At 41.9% G+C, this 16,724-nt stretch overlaps 1 protein-coding gene across 1 annotated transcript; it reads left to right on the forward strand.

Annotated features, from left to right (window-relative positions):
• Window positions 1-4,357: 4,357 nt before the first annotated feature.
• LOC132527876 (small ribosomal subunit protein eS27-like) lies at window positions 4,358-4,647 on the forward strand (the record flags this gene model as incomplete). The annotated part of the gene is made up of 1 exon (XM_060163910.1): window positions 4,358-4,647. A coding segment is annotated over one exon (261 nt), but the record flags the coding sequence as incomplete, so codon positions are not given.
• Window positions 4,648-16,724: the final 12,077 nt, after the last annotated feature.

Consider the following 16,724-nt stretch of genomic DNA (forward strand, 5'->3'; position numbering starts at 1 on the left):
GGCGCCTGAGTGGATTACGGGAGCGTGAAACAGTGGGCCTTAAAGCAGCAGTCCCCAGTTTTTTGGCACCAGAGACAGGTTTCGTGGAAGACAGTTTTTCCACAGTCCCGGGTGTGTGTGTGGGATGGTTCCGACGGTGACACGAGCGATGGTTCAGGCAGTAAGACCGATGGGGAACAGCGGGGAGCGGCAGATGAAGCTTTGCTCCCTCCCCCGCCTCTCACCTCCTGCTGTGTGGCCGGGTTCCTAACAGGTACCGGTCCGCGGCCCGGGGGTTGAGGACCCCTGCCTTAAAGAGCATCTGAGCCAGGGTCAGCTCACCATGTGCCAGAGGGATTCATAGGTGAGGTTAATTTGGCCTGCAAGGAATTCACAAAACGTTTTAAAGTGCATCTGCTAATATTCAAAAATCAGGAGATTCCATATAAAAACCCGACTTCCAGTGCCTGGATACATAGGAAAGCCTGGCAACCTCGGACCTGCAGCGATGCTTCCTTGAGGGTGGGTGGGCTCTTCCAGTCCAGCACAGCCCCATTTGTTCCTGTCATTTGTCCCTCCCTGGCTCCTCTAGGCATTTGAGTTTCTAACCCCTACTTATCCCAATCCTTCCCTTTGCATATTGGAGGCTGAGGTCCTACAGAGAAGGGAAGGGCTGGAACTGGAATCTTACCCGACAGAGCAGGGCTCTTTTTTTTTTTTTTTCTGGCTGTCTCTCAAGGCTTGTGTGATCTTAGTTCCCTAACCAGGGCTTGAACCCGGGCCCATCAGTGAAAGCATGGAGTCTTAACCACTGGACCACCAGGGAAGTCCCCAGGGCTCTTTTTTATACTCATGTTGTTTCTTTTACACTTGGTTGTTTTCAGAGACTGACTGAAGCTAAAAAGTGGGTAAGACGTTGTGGAAGAACTGAAATTTGGGAATTTAGGGGCACCAGTTAGATGATTAAAATAAGGTGTGTGGGGACTTCCCCGGTGGCGCAGTGGTTAAGAATCCGCCTGCCAATGCAGGGGACACGGGTTCGAGCCCTGGTCTAGGAAGATCCCACACGCGGTGGAGCAACTAAGCCCGTGTGCCACAACTACTGAGCCTGTGCTCTAGAGCCCAGGAGCCACAACTACTGAAGCCCACGCACCTAGAGCCCATGCTCTGCAACAAGAGAAGCCACCGCGATGAGAAACCCACGCACCACAATGAAGAAGAGTAGCCCTGGCTCACCGTAACTAGAGAAAGCCCGCATATAGCAGCGAAGACCCAACGCAGCCAAAATCAATTAATAAATCAATTAATTAAAAAAATAAGATGTGGGAAAAAGTAGAGGTCAGTAGGATTCTTTTTCTTTTCTTTGTGCAAAACAACTTCATTGGTTTTGGGGGAAATAATATATGTTTAGTGCAAAACATTCAAACAATACAGAAAGATACAAAGAAGAGGGTATAAACATTTCCCCAAATTCCACTTTCCATTTATAACTCCCATTCATTTTGGTGTCTATGCTTCCAGCCCTCTCTCTGTGTATTTATAGATACACTTAATATAGGCACTGTCAGGGCCAAGGAGTATCTGGGAGTATGGGGCCTTAAAGTTCCCACACCATCTTCATCAGCTTCCCTCCAAGTAATTCTTTGATATGGCCCATTGGGAGTTTTTTCAATTATATTAAAGTGGTATAAAAATGAAATGTCAAAGCTTTATGCTCACCCCCAACTCTCTTCCAATCAGATTGCTATCCAGCCCACCTATATAGAAATTCTATATAGAAATTCTGGAGCTGCCAGTGCATGTTTCAAATTTTCCTAAATGAGAACATACAAGTTGTTTTGTAAACTGATTTTTCCACCAATAGAATTCCTAGAATATCTGTCCCTAGTTTAGAAATACAGACTTTAGAAATAAATAAATAAATCTCACCTTCAAGAACACCCTCAGCGGACTTCCCTGGTGGTGCAGTGGTTAAGAATCCGCCTGCCAATGCAGGATACACGGGTTCAAGCCCCGGTCCAGGAAGATCCCACATGCCGCAGAGCAACTAAGCCCGTGTGCCACAACTACTGAGCCTGTGCTCTAGAGCCTGCAAGCCACAACTACTGAGCCCACGTGCCACAACTACTGAAGCCCGTGCTCCTAGAGCCCGTGCTCCACAACAAGAGAAGCCACCACAGTGAGAAGCCCGCGCACCGCAACGAAGAGTAGCCCCCGTTCGCCGCAACTAGAGAAAGCCCGTGAGCAGCAATGAAGACGCAATGCAGACAAAAATAAAAATAAAATAAATTAATTAATTAAAAAAAGAAGAACACCCTCAGCGTCGTCAGGCCAAGCCAGTCATTTAATCAGACTGCTCCATCTGACTGATGACTGGAAAGATGAGGAACAGCTAATCAGAACCCAGCGTGCACATTCTAAAGTCTGTATGATTGCTCACAGTAGGCACTAATAGGAACAATCTTTTTTTTTTTAACATCTTTATTGGAGTATATTTGCTTTACAATGGTGTGTTAGTTTCTGCTGTATAACAAAGTGAATCAGCTATTCATATACATATATCCCCATATCTCCTCCCTCCCACCCTCCCTATCCCACCCCTATAGGTGGTCACAGAGCACCAAGCTGATCTCCCTGTGCCATGCTGCTGCTTCCCACTAGCTATCTACTTTACATTTGGTAGTGTATATATGTCCATGCCACTCTCTCACTTCATCCCAGCTTACCCTTCCCCCTCCCTGTGTCCTCAAGTCCATTCTCTACATCTGCATCTTTATTCCTGTTCTGCCCCTAGGTTCTTCAGAACCACTTTTTTTTTTTTTGATGACCATATTAGTCAGGTTTTTGCTGTAATAATATTACATAGTAATCAGCTCCCAAATGTCAGTGATTTATAACTACAAATGTTTATTTTTCTCTCGCTGGTCTGCACACAGCATGTGGGTGGCCAGGCTTCCCCTGACCTTAGATTTGGGTCTGCTCCACGTGTTTCTCATTCCAGGACCCAGGCTGAAGGGGCAATGGCTATGCAGGGCATTCTCTCCTCATAGCAAATGTGCAGGAGGTCAAGCCAAATTTCACAAATTCATGTAGAGCCTCTGGTCAGACATGACGTTTGTTACATTCACCCACATTCTCTAGACCAAACCCAAAGTGAGTGAGTTAGAGAAGTGTGCTCCGTCTGTAGTAAGCAATGGCGAGGATGGGGAGGGAAGAAAGAGTCATGAACAAAAATATTATCTACCACAGGGACCAACCAGGATGGGAGACAAAATGAAATTTAGACTAAGACCTATTTTTAAGCCTTATAAATGCAGTTTGAACCCACACGGCTTGAGAACCGCAACTGCTTCATCTAGTGTGTCCCTTAATCAAAGAACCTTTGTCCTCAAAGACTCTTACTGAAGGCTCCTCTCTGATCATACTCACTCTGCCTTTATATTTTATATGCTTTATGCTTCTGTATAGTATATGCTTTTTATGCTATTTAAAGTTATGAAGGCCTCACCTGGGTCTTTAAAAAAAGGAAAAGGTTAAACTGCCCTATCAATTTTTGATTGCTGAGAGAACTATTTTGTCCTTTCCCTGCCAAAGTTACGCCAATCAGCAAAAATAAATTCTCCTGTGAGTAAAAACAAGGAGTATTGCTGCCAGGCAACAAATGAGAGAGCACTATTTTTATGTTTTTTGGAAGGTGTAGCATCTTGCTCCGCTGTTTCCATGGAGAATCCCAATTGTCAAGTTTAATCAAATGCTGGAAAATTGAAATTTTGCAAAGAGACTAGCTTAGTAAGCAATTACCTTTGCTAAGTGACAACTAGGAGAAATATTTTGATGAAACATCTTACCATAAATCAAGCATTATCCCTTGGTATCAGTTGACTCAAATTAACACTTGCATGTGTGTCAACTGCTTTTCTAAAGCTATTGCAATAATATTTCAACAAAATCACAAATTGCATGCACACCACTTCCAGTATAAATCACCATGGATGTTTGGAGCACATATGAACTACATCAGAATACAGTAAGGAATATATAAAGAATGGTTGTAAACAGGGAATTCCCTGGCAGTCCAGTGGTTAGGACTTGGCACTTTCACTGCCATAGGCCCAGGTTGAATCCCTGGTCAGGGAACTAAGATCCCGCAAGCTGCGCGGTATGGCCAAAAAATAAAAAAAGTAATGGCTGTAAACAAAGGTGTCTCTTTTGTTAGCAGGGTAATGTATCAGTTTCTAAAGTTCTTCCCAATAAATTAATAAGAGAAAATACTCAATGTAATTCAGAAAAAGTAAAGGAAATGGAGGGAGGGTGGAGTTCAGAGACCAGTCCTATCAGATATTAAAACACACAGCCTGTCCGGCAGTGACGACCTTCCCATGAGAACTTGCCTCTTGCAAAGGATTTCCTTCATCCCTCTCCAGAAGAGAAGATGAAACACAAGAAGAAGTGCCTGGTGCAGGGCCCCAGTTCTTATTTCATGGACGTGAAATGCCCGGGATGCTATAAAATCACCACTGTCTTTAGCCATGCACAAACAGTAGCTTTGTGTGTTGGCTGCTCTACTGTCCTCTGCCAGCCTACAGGAGGAAAAGCAAGGCTTACAGAAGGTTGCTCCTTCAGACAGAAGCAGCACTAAAATCACCCTGAATCAAGATGAATGGGAAACCATCCCAATAAACACATTTTGGATACAAAAAAAAAATTATTAAAACATGCAGGATAACCAAACGTAAAATAGATAGCTAGTGGGAAGCAGCCGCATAGCACAGGGAGATCAGCTCGGTGCTTTGTGACCACCTAGAGGGGTGGGATAGGGACGGTAGGAGGGAGGGTGATGCAAGAGGGAAAAGATATGGGAACATATGTGTCTGTATAACTGATTCACTTTGTTATAAAGCAGAAACTAACACACCATTGTAAAGCAATTATGCTCCAATAAAGATGTTAAAAAACAAAGCAAAAAAAAAAACAACAACCATGCAGGATAAAAAAGAAAGGTATCGTTCTGATGAAAGAATAGGCAGCTAAATGGAATAGCATAGGGAGGTATGATAAAGCATATGATCTATTTCTATGGTATATACCCCAAATAATCGAAACTTAGGACTTGAACAAATACTTGCACACCAAAGTTCATAGCAGCATTGTTCACAATAGCCAAAAGGTGCTAACAACCCAATATCCGTCAACAGATGAATGGATAAACAAAACGTGGTATGTACATACCCCAGAATATTATTCAGCCTTAAAAAGGAAGGAAGTTCTGATACATGCTGCAGATGAACTTTGAGGACATTATGCTAAGTGAAATAAGTGAGACATAAAAGGACCTGAATATAATTTTAAAGATCCTAAATGCTGCTGCTGTGCTCTTGCATATTTATTATAATTATGGGCTTTGTTTTTCTCTTCTCCAGTCAAGTTCTGCTCCTGACAAACTGAAGACGTTTCTCTCGTGTTAGAGTTAAGTGATGTTTAGAAGGTGAGGTCAGATAATTATCTGAACTGTTTCAAAACTGGGGAGAGTTATGCTGACTGGGACACAGGATCCAATATACCTATTAGAAATATACATGAACTAAAAAAACAAAACAAAACAAACAAACAAAATGGAATCCAAGAAGTTGTGTGAGGGGTCCTGTCCCTGTGGAATGAAAAGGAGAGGTGGTCTAATACCAGCCCAGGCAGCTGGCTATGAACCACAGTGCTTTGGGGAGAGGAAGTTCCAAGAATAGAACCTCCAACTGCAGGCAGCCCTCCTTACTGCTGGGAAGCCACGAGTAAGGGGAATCTACATCAACGTCAGAGTCCTTCTTATGGGAGTCAGTGAAGGCCAGTCACAGGCAGCAGGCAACACAAAACACGCTGGTCATTCAAGAAGAATGACCCTGTGTGAACAACACATGGCACAATAGCCCAGAGCAGAAAGTGAAAACTTGGATGTCCAGAGGGATCAACTGATGGAGTAAAAGGAAGGGCTCAGGACTTGACTAAGGTGGGACCAGAAGGAACCAGCCCTAGATCTCCCTCTACAACACTCCCCGCCACATGTAATGGTCCAGGTTCCGCTCTAAAGAAAAACAGAAAACTGAGACAGAGTACTAGGTTGTCTCAAAATATATGCATCATAGGCTCACTGGAGTGATTTTATGAAAGATCCAGAGGGACTCAAATGGCTTTCCTAGACAATCTGCAATTATTCTACCTGCTGGCTTCTCCTTGGGCTAACAGATGAACACTGAAGGCTGAGTGTTAGTGAGTTAGCCGTTGACACCACTTTCTGAGGATCAGTTTGACTAACTTGTTTTCCTAAAGTTGAGTTGGGATTCAGTCAGGGGGTGGGAGTTTTAAAGGGCAAGGAAGAGAAGGCAGGGCAAGGAAATGAGAGGGAGCGTAGAAAGATCTTCAGAGAAGGAGGTGTGAGAATAGGACGAGGAAGGAAGTTAGGAAGAAGAAAAGGCAAGATGGGCAATGGAAAGGGAGGGGCGAAAGAGGAAAAGTGTACACACAAGGTTTTTGTTCAAATGGACCTGCCTTACAACCATCACACAGCAAGAATATCATTCAAACCTTGACTTTGTGTCCACCATGTTAGACTTGCCATAGTGTCTAGAATTATGTCTAAACTATAGAAAATGGATTTCTGTGTCTTCTATTTAGACAAATATTTCAGCCCATAAATGTATTGTTTTCACTTGTATGATGCCATAAAACTAAAATCTTGTTTGACTTAATTTTTTTCTCAGGAACTAAATGTGGTTCCACAAAGACCCAGATACATCTCTTTCTGTTGAGAGGAATAATGCCTTGTTTGGAAAAATGGCATTATTCCAAATAATGTCATCATGGCTGGAGGCACCCATAATGGTCCGGAAACAGTCACAAACCTGGCTATAAGCAGAAATTGACTTTAGAGCTAAAAGGAAATACTTGCCCTGAAGAGCCAGAATCATCTTGAAAAAGAAAAACAAAGTTGAAGGGTTCAAACTTCCTGATTTCAAAACAAACTACAAAGCTACAGTAACCAAAGTAGTGTGGTATTGGTATAAGGATAGACAATAGGCCAACGGAAAAGAGAGTCCAGAAGTAAATCTACATATTTATGGCCAACTGATTTTTGACAAAGGTATAAAGACCATTCAGTGGAGGAAAGAATAGTCTCTTCAACAAAGGGTGCTGGGGGGAGTTCCCTGGAGGCCCAGTGGTTAGGTCTCAGTGCTTTCACTGCTGGGCCCTAGGTTCAATCCCTAATCAGGGAACTAAGATCCTGCAAGATGAAGCATGGCCAAAACAAAACAAAACAAAAAATAAAAAATAAAACAAAGGGTGCTGGGACAACTGGATATCCACATACAAAAGAATGACTCTGGGTCCCTACCTCACACCATATGCAAAATTATCTCAAAATGAATCCACAATCTAAATATAAGAGCTAAACTTCAACACTCTTAAAAGAAAACATAGGCAATGGATTCTTTTTTTTTTTTTTTTTTTGGCTGCATTGGGTCTTCATTGCTGCGCGTGGGCTTTCTCTATTTGCGGCGAGTGGGGGCTACTCTTCATTGCAGTGTGCAGACTTCTCATTGTGGTGGCTTCTCTTGTTGTGGAACATGGGCTCTAGGCACACAGGCTTCAGTAGTTGCGGCACATAGGCCCTAGAGCTTGAGGGCTTCAGTAGTTGTGGCACGTGGGCTCAGTAGTTGTGGCTCATGGACTTAGTTGTTCCACAGCATGTGGAATCTTCCTGGATCAGGGATCGAACCTGTGTGCCCTGCATTGGCAGGCAGATTCTTAATTAACCACTGCGCCACCAGGGAAGTCCCTGGTAATGGATTCTTAAATATGACATCAAAAGCATGAGCAACAACAACAAAATAGATAAATTGGATTCATCGAAAGTAAAAACACTGTGCATCAAAGGACGTTATCAAGAAAATGAAAAGACAACCTAGAGAATGGGGGAAATTATTTATTTATTTATTTATTTATTTATTTATTTATTTATTTATTTATTTATTTTTGGCTGCATTGGGTCTTTGTTGATGCACATGAGCTTTCTCTAGTTGCGGTGAGCGGGGGCTTCTCATTGAAAGACTTCTCTTGTTGCAGAGCACGGGCTCTAGGCACATGGGCTTCAGTAGTTGTGGCGCATGGGCTTAGTTGCTCCACAGCATGTGAGATCTTCTGGGACCAGGGCTTGAACCCACGTCTCCTGCATTGGCAGGCGGATTCTTAACCACTGCACCACCAGGGAAGTCCCGGGAGAAAATATTTTGTGATAAGGGGTTAGTATCCAGAATATATAAAGAATTCTTACAATTCAACAATAAGAAGACCATCCAATTCTGAAATGGGCAAAGGACTTGGGTAGACATTCCTCCAAAGAAGATGTACAAACAGCCAACAAGCACATGAAATGATGCTTATTAGTAATCTGGGAAATGCAAATCAAAAAAAAATGTATAAATACACATTTCCATCTCTTTATGTTTTAGAGGGTTGAAAACTGTCTTCTATTATTTGTTCATATGTCAGATGAATGCATTTCCAAAACAGTTGGAGCACAATCACAACTAGTCAATCAAGCAAATTAAGAAATTCAGTCCTAAGACTTTGTTTCAATTGCTATGGTTGGGGGAGCAAAGATGAGTTAGAGGTAGTGCTGGAGATTACAAGATGAGGGAGAAACGGATGTATGGAGATTGAGGAAAGACAGCCTAATAAAATAAGGAGCATTGACACACATCAGCAAAGCAAGGTCTCAACCGCCCCCACTCCCTCCTCCGCCTCAATTTTGGAGGGAGACAACCCATGCAGATCCAGGGACTCTAATGTTATTTTAATGTTCATATAATCTTTTCTTAAAAATTTGTTTATTTTATTTATTTTTGGCTGTGTCGGGTCTTAGTTGTGGCATGTGGGATCATTCGTTGCAGTGCGCGGGCTTCTCTCTAGTTGTGGCATGTGGGCTCCAGGGCACGTGGGCTCTGTAGTTGTGGCCTGTGGGTTCCAGAGTGCATGGGCTCTGTAGTTTGCAGCACACAGGCTCTCTAGCTGAGGCGTGCAAGCTCAGTAGTTGTGGCACGTGGGCTTAGTTGCCCCACGGCATGTGGGATCTTAGTTCCCTGACCAGGAATCGAGCCCACATCCCCTGCATTGTAAGGTGGATTCTTTACCACTGGACCACCAGGGAAGTCCCAATGTTCATATAATCTTTACCAGAGTGTTTTTTTCCTGTCTTTTCTGACTACTACATAAGTATAACAAGGTAAGCCAGTTCTCCACCCAGAACCATTAGGGACGAGGCAGCCTCGAGTCATCTTGGAAAAGAAATAAATATATGATTCAAGCTAGATGAGAGCCATACTTGCCTCTGGGTGAAATATAAGAGAATATGGCTTAGATGAGGTTAGAAACAAAAGATCAGAGTAAGCACTTCTTTAATCTCTTATGAGAATAAGAATTTCAAGCCTCTCTCTGGAACTTTCTACCTGGCCTGGTCAGCTATATATATATATATACATCAAAAAAATAAAATCATATTAAAAAGTTCAAAATCACCCTTCCTTGTCCTTCTGTCCTACTCTCTAGGAGCAACTGCATTTAATACTTTAATTTGTTTATTCTTTTATTGGTTCAGGTTTCTAAATAATTACATTAATATTTTATTTATCAAATTTTGACATAATTTATGGCTTTCTGAATCAGTTTTAAGTCAGAGAAATAAAACCCTCACCATTTAGTAGAGAAAATGTAATAAAAAGGTTGGAACAGTAGTTCTCAACTGAGGGTGATCTTGCTCGCCAGGGAACATCTGACAATGTTCTGACAATGTCTGGAGAAATTTTTGTTGTCAAAACTGTGTGGAGGCTACTGGTATCTAATGGGTATATGTATGTGGGTATATATATATACATATATATATGTATTTGGCCATTCTATTACCAGGTATAATCAAGAGAGAGGCTCAAAATACTTATTCTTATAAGAATATTATATAGAATATTCTTGTATATATAATATATAGATATATAATGTAATATATCTTATATAAATATATATTATATAATATAAATTATACATTATATACAAATATATATATATAATGTTTTATATATATATATAGAGAGAGAGAGAGAGAGTGAGAGAGAGAGAGAGAGAGAGAGAGAGAGAGGTGTCTGCCAGATTTTAGTTACATTTATATTTAGGTCACTGAGACTAGATATCTTTACTCATTGATGCTGTCAATCATAATTTAATGAGCAGTGTTGTTTATTCACGTTGTAAATGTTAATCATAGTTATATTTCTTTTCTTGTACAACTTTCTGTTCTTTCTTGGAATTAACAGTAGCCTCTTTTTTTGTTTGCTTAGTTTTCTGTGCATTTATCACTAATTATTCTCAAATTCCCCATTAGGTCTATAAGACTTCTTTGATATATGTTTTTTTTTATGCATTCCTTCAAGTGCATTAGAAAGTCTATTAGTTTCTTTTCTTTTTTTTTTCAGTGATCTCCTTCCTGTAAATCTTTCTCCTTTAGTGTCAGTCCTTTGACTATATCCGTAAGTTTCATTACCTTTTTCTTTTTGAAAAATGGTTTACTTTTCTAAAGGAGCTGTTATTATCCTCTGGAACTAATCAGAGAAGTGATGAAACTCTTAACACTTTGCCTCCTCCAATAAAACCTAAGTAGGGTTATTAGATGGATCAGCAGGGGAAGAGTTAGAAGTGATTTTCTGAAAAAATTCTCTACCAGGCTGGGCTTCCCTGGTGGTGCAGTGTTTGAGAGTCCGCCTGCCGATGCAGGGGACGCGGGTTCGTGCCCTTGTCGGGGAAGATCCCACATACCGCGGAGCGGCTGGGCTCCTGAGCCATGGCCACTGAGCCTGCGCATCCGGAGCCTGTGCTCCACAACGGGAGAGGCCACAACAGTGAGAGGCCCGCATACCGCAAAAAAAAAAAAAAAAAAAAAAAAAAATTCTATACCAGGCTAAGGACATTTTTGACACTTGAACCACCAAAAGAAAGTTAAGTATTCTCCTTGTAGTTGAGTAGGGAGGCCAAGATAAAGTTAAAGTGGTAATTAATGACCTAAGAGGATGAGATGAAAAGGTACTTAATTTGAAGGCATTTTTATTTCTCTTAATATTGTTCTATATTGTTCCGCCTTATTTTATCTCATAATTAAGAACTGCTAGTTATATTGACAGAGAGTTATGTTTTTGTAGGAAAGCATATAAGAGGCTTGAGGTACATTTCTGTTTCATTCTGATAATTCATGTGCTGGATCTTGGGGCAAGCTGCATCATTCACTGGTGAAGGCTGATACTTTATTTTTTAATTTTATTGGAGTATAGTTGATTTACAGTGTTCATTTACAATGTGTTAGTTTCAGGTGTACAGCAAAGTGATTCAGTTATACATATACATATATTCATTTTTTTCCAGATTCTTTTCCCATATAGGTTATTACAGAGTGTTGAGTTCCGTGTGCTATCCAGTAGGTCCTTATATATAATAGTGTATGTAGGTTAATCCCAAGCTCCTAATTTATCCCTCCCCACCATGTTTCCCCTTTGGTAACCATAAGTTTTTTTTGAAATCTATGAATCTGTTTCTGTTTTGTAAATAAGTTCATTATATCATTAAAAAAAATCAGATTCCACATGTGAGTTCATCATATATTTGTCTTTCTCTGTCTGACTTTCTTCACTTAGTATGATCATCTCTAGGTCTATCCATGATGATGCGGCCAGTGGCATTATTTCATTCTTTTTTATGGCGAAGTCATATTCCACTGTGTATATGTATCACATCTTCTTTATCCATTCCTCTGTCGATGGACATTTTGGTTGCTTCCAGGACTTGGCTATTGTAAATAGTGCTGCAGTGAACATTGGGGTGCATGTGTCTTTTCGAATTATTTTCTCTGGATATATACCCAGGAGTGAGATTGATGGATCATACGGTAGCTCTACTTTTCGTTTTTTGTTTTTTGGGTTTTTTTTTTGCGGTACGCAGGCCTCTCACTGTTGTGGCCTCTCTCGTTGCGGAGCACAGGCTCCGGATGCGCAGGATCAGAGGCCATGGCTCATGGGCCCAGCCGCTCCACGGCATGTGGGATCTTCCCGGACCAGGGCACGAACCCGTGCCCCCTGCATTGACAGGCGGACTCTCAACCACTGCGCCACCAGGGAAGCCCTGTAGTTTTTTTTTTAATAACTTTCTTTTTAAGAGTGTTAAGATCTTTATTATTTATTTATTTATTTTTGGCTGTGCCATGTGGCATGTGGGATCTTAGTTCCCTGATCAGGGATCGAATCCGTGTCCCCTGCAATGGAAGTGCATAATCTCAGCCACTCGACCACCTGAGAAGTCCCCTCATTGTAGTTTTGATTTGCATTTCTCTGATAATTAGTAATGTTGAGCATCTTTTCATGTGCTTTTGGGCCATCTGTATGTCTTTGGAGAAATGTCTGTTTAGATCTTCTGCCCATTTTTTGATTCGGTTGTCATTATCTCTTTCTTTTAAATAATTTTTTACCTCTTCTTACTCTGTCTGTTGGTGTCTCGCTGTTCATTACATTATTTTCCCCAATGAGACAGTCACACAATAATTGATCCCTTTCATCTGATCTGTTTCAGAATTAATAGCAGTCCCAGGATTATTACATCAGTCTACAGATGGGAAACCCTGGATTTAGTGAATCAAATCCAACTACCTTGCCTTTACTTTTATGGTTGTAGTAGACACTGCTGGTGCCCTGCCCTGATCCCGTTTACTGTGCTAGCTCCCCTCTTCCCAGCTATTCTAAGTGTTGCTGATACTGGCTCAAGCTTATACCCGTCTCTGGAGATTTATCCTTGGCCACGGGGAGCCACCTTATTGGGAAATGCCTGGGAAGTGCTATTTCCCCTCAGGGCATCAGGCAGCCAATGACTGACTCATAGGAGGATACAAAAACTGTCCCCTTGCCTCAAAGGGGACAACACTGTGGTGGCATTCACACTCCAGAACTGGGATCAGGCTGAAATTAGACCTCAGCTGAAGCCTCATCTTTGTTTAGCCTCTTCCCCTGCTTCCCTTATCTTTTTACAAGTTTCTCCTGAAAGCATGACTTCAGGGTGTCACTTGTATAAGAACCTCTGCCTCGGTCTCTGCTTCTGGGAACCCAACCTAAGACAATGGTGAACGTTTTCTGGCTTTTTAGCATTCATCCTCCCTTCTTAATAGCACCAGAGTTTCTTCTTGGGAAATGACTTTCCCATCACCCTATCGTGGACAGTCTTGACGTGACTAAAGCTAGGTACCTGACCTTCCATCTTGGAAACTGAAGGGGTTTGTGGAGCATCCTTCCAGTAGATTCTTCCTCTCACTGCCTCGGGACAGCAGGCTCAGGCTTTTGACCTAAACTCCACCAATGTGGCATTCTCTCCAGGGATTATGAATCTTGAGTGAGCAACACAAAGATATTGAAGTTCATTTTTCTCATCATGGGCTCCTCGACCTTTCTGTAGTTCCTGACTCTTAACTTCCAGCACCTTGATTCCTGCCCACTCCCAAGCTATTTGGTTATCCTTTTGTGAGTTATCCCAATCCTTCCAGTAGTTTCCCTCTTGTGTAAGGTCTCTCACTCAAGTTCTCTTGCTTATAAGCAAAAGAATCATTAGCGATGCAATTACCTCATTCACTTTTATCTAAGTGCAGAGAGGAAAAGGATCTGGGCCCACATCACTAATTCAGAAGAGGGGAGACTTAGGGCTTCTGAGCTTGGTGAGTAAGAGCCTACCTGGACAAATCTTCTTGCTCCAACGAAGAGGTAGGAGTTTGCAAAGCATCTTTCAACTGAGTAAATTATACTTTCATCTTAGGTGAGATTCTGAATTAATTTATTCTCTTAGAAAGCTGGTGTCTGGGGACTTCCCTGGTGGTGCAGTGGTTAAGAATCCACCTGCCAATGTAGGGGATACTGGTTTGAGCCCTGGTCCAGGAAGATCCCACATGCCACAGAGCAACTAAGCCCATGCGCCACAACTACTGAGCCCACATGCCACAACTACTGAAGCCCGTGTGCCTAGAGCCCGTGCTCCGCAACAAGAGAAGCTACCGCAATGAGAAGCCCGCGCACCACAACGAAGTGTAGCCCCCGCTCACCGCAACTAGAGAAAGCGTGCGTGCAGCAACGAAGACCCAACACGGCCAAAAAAAAAAGAAAAAAAGAAAAAAACTGGTGTCTGGCTTTCAGCCACAAAACATACATCTCTGTCTGAAACCTCCTCTCAGTTGGCATTTTTCCTTTTCTTACATGTTAATGCATTTTTCCTTTTCTTTTCTTATATGTTCATGTAACAGTCCTAAAAACAGAACAATTCAACTTCATGAAGAGAGCTGTACTTCTTAAAAATATCTTCTATAGGAAAAGAGACTTTCTTATGAGTGGAATTCTTCCCCCTAAATTGTTCAGTTCTGGGATTGTAGGGAAGGAAATGAGCTCAACAGAAAAACCAAAATAGATACACTTGATTCCAGAGGAATCTAAAGACAACCCTCTGTTCTGAGTTACCAGGCAACTGTTTCTCCAAGGATGCTGTCATTTTGATTTTATAGAATAATAGGGTGCCTGAATTTCTGCCTCAAGAGATTTTGGGATAATAATGAGTTCATCTTTTATTATTTAAAAGAAAGTATAAGGAGAAATCTCTCTCTTGCTTGGCACACGTTTCACTCTTTTTTCTTCCAGTTTCTTTGTTGTGTGTCTTCAAAGCAAATAGGTTTTCATCTGTTTGGGATTTTTAAAAAATTTATTTTACTTAAGTATAGTTGATTTACAATGTTGTGTTAATTTCTGCTGTACAGCAAAATGACTCATGTATGTGTATATATATATATACACACACACATTCTTTTTCATATTCTTTTCCATTATGGTTTATCATGGGATGTTGAATATAGTTCCCTGTGCTATACAGTAGGACCTTGTTGTTTATCCATTCTGTATATGATAGTTTGTATCTGCTAGTCTGTTTGGGATGTTTTTGTTGGGTCCTGCTGAGAGTGGACATGGATGGAAGACCACTCAAGATGTTGATTTTTAGATGCTTCAGATTCTCATTTTATGGTTACTAAGTTGTTTTACCCACAAGGAACAAAAGAAAAAATTGCACATAAACATTGCCTAAAACAATAGTCCTGGGAAGCTCAACCTTAGGCCTAGAAGCAAGGTCATTGCACACACAGGTAAACAAACTATTATTGGATAAAGAGCTGGACAAAGAAACAGGCACATAGATGAGTCTTTTCGTCAGTATTTGAAAAAAAAATCTTTGCAGAAACACAGTTGTTTGTTCAGGTACTTGTGTATTAATCTCAGAATAGAGTTTTCTAAAAAATTCCATGGCTAATTTTCCATTTTCTTTTTGTCTGTACCATGATTTGTTACTTTTTATTCATTTGTTTCTTAGTGAAAGCCTAAATTGTGCAAAGGTCTCTGCTGGACATGAGTGACTCCAGTGGAAGAGTCCACAGTCCCAGGCTTCAAGGCATCTACTGTCTAGAAATGGGAAGAGACAGGCCAACAACTCTTGAGCAATGATACAGAATGGAAACTAAGTGTGTACAGCTAGGCTTGAAAAGGTGCAGCCTAAGGGGCTCCAGGAGACCATGCATCGGGAACCCCAGCAGAGGCCACACTTTAGAAGAGTGTAGTCAGCAAGTCCCTGCTGCCTGCAAGGAGTGACCTCAAAACCATCCCCTCCTCCAGGTGTCATTCACTCCAAATTCCAAACTCTAGGAGAAAGCAGCCAGCTGATCCGGAGGTCCAAGCCCTCTGTCTGTGTTGGGCTAATCAGGGAGGACCTTCCTTTTAGGAAGATGCCGAGACTTTCCACTAAGACCACACATGTGGGGCGTCCCCCAAACAGAGAGCAGCAAATAGGAAGGTGAGGTTAGAGTCTAGAAACAAAGGGAAAGATCCAAGCGTCCACTGCATATATTATTTATCTTTGAATCTCAAAATCTAGGCAGAGTCTAGACACAGTGAAGACAGTTCTTAATGTTATTAGGGGAGAAATTGTCTATAGAAGATTGGAAGTAAAATCATCTACCCCAACCCTTTTATTTTAGAGTTAAGGGAACTAATGCCTTAGCTGAATGTGGCCTACTGACATCGAGCCAGTTGAAGAGACTGGATTGCTATTCACTGTCTCACTCTCCGGTTGCCATACCCTGCATTGTTTTTAGGGCTGACATCCACCTGGCACACACTTGATTGGCTGTACTGGTTGTCAAAATGTTGAAATACTTCTGAACAAGTTGGTAAGCAGCCACTGCCCTGATCCCACTGGTACAGACAATGTCAGGGCTCCATCCTCCACCTGACTCTCTGGGTGGTTTCACCTCCAGCACCTGTTACTCTGCAGCAGCTGCCCAGCCAAGGCACAGAGAGCCAGACGTGCTTGGGGAGGAGATCCCTGCCCAACGTGGCCATGAAACTGACCAAGAAGTGCTGAGATAACAAGCGGCTGGCTCCCTTGCCTTTGGTTGGGAGAAATCTGAAGCATAGCTTCAATCCAGAACTTCATTTGTTTATTAGTGAAAGCCTAAACTGTGCAAGGTTCTCTGCTAGACATGAGTCTATTCCAGTGAAAGAGTCCACATTCCCAGGCTGTGGCATCTGGGATGAGGCATCCCCGAGGGCGTCTGTGATGGTTAATTTTAAGCGTCAACATGACTGAGACACAGG

Source organism: Lagenorhynchus albirostris, chromosome 10 (assembly GCF_949774975.1).
Source record: "Lagenorhynchus albirostris chromosome 10, mLagAlb1.1, whole genome shotgun sequence".
In the NCBI taxonomy this organism is placed as follows: domain Eukaryota; kingdom Metazoa; phylum Chordata; class Mammalia; order Artiodactyla; family Delphinidae; genus Lagenorhynchus; species Lagenorhynchus albirostris.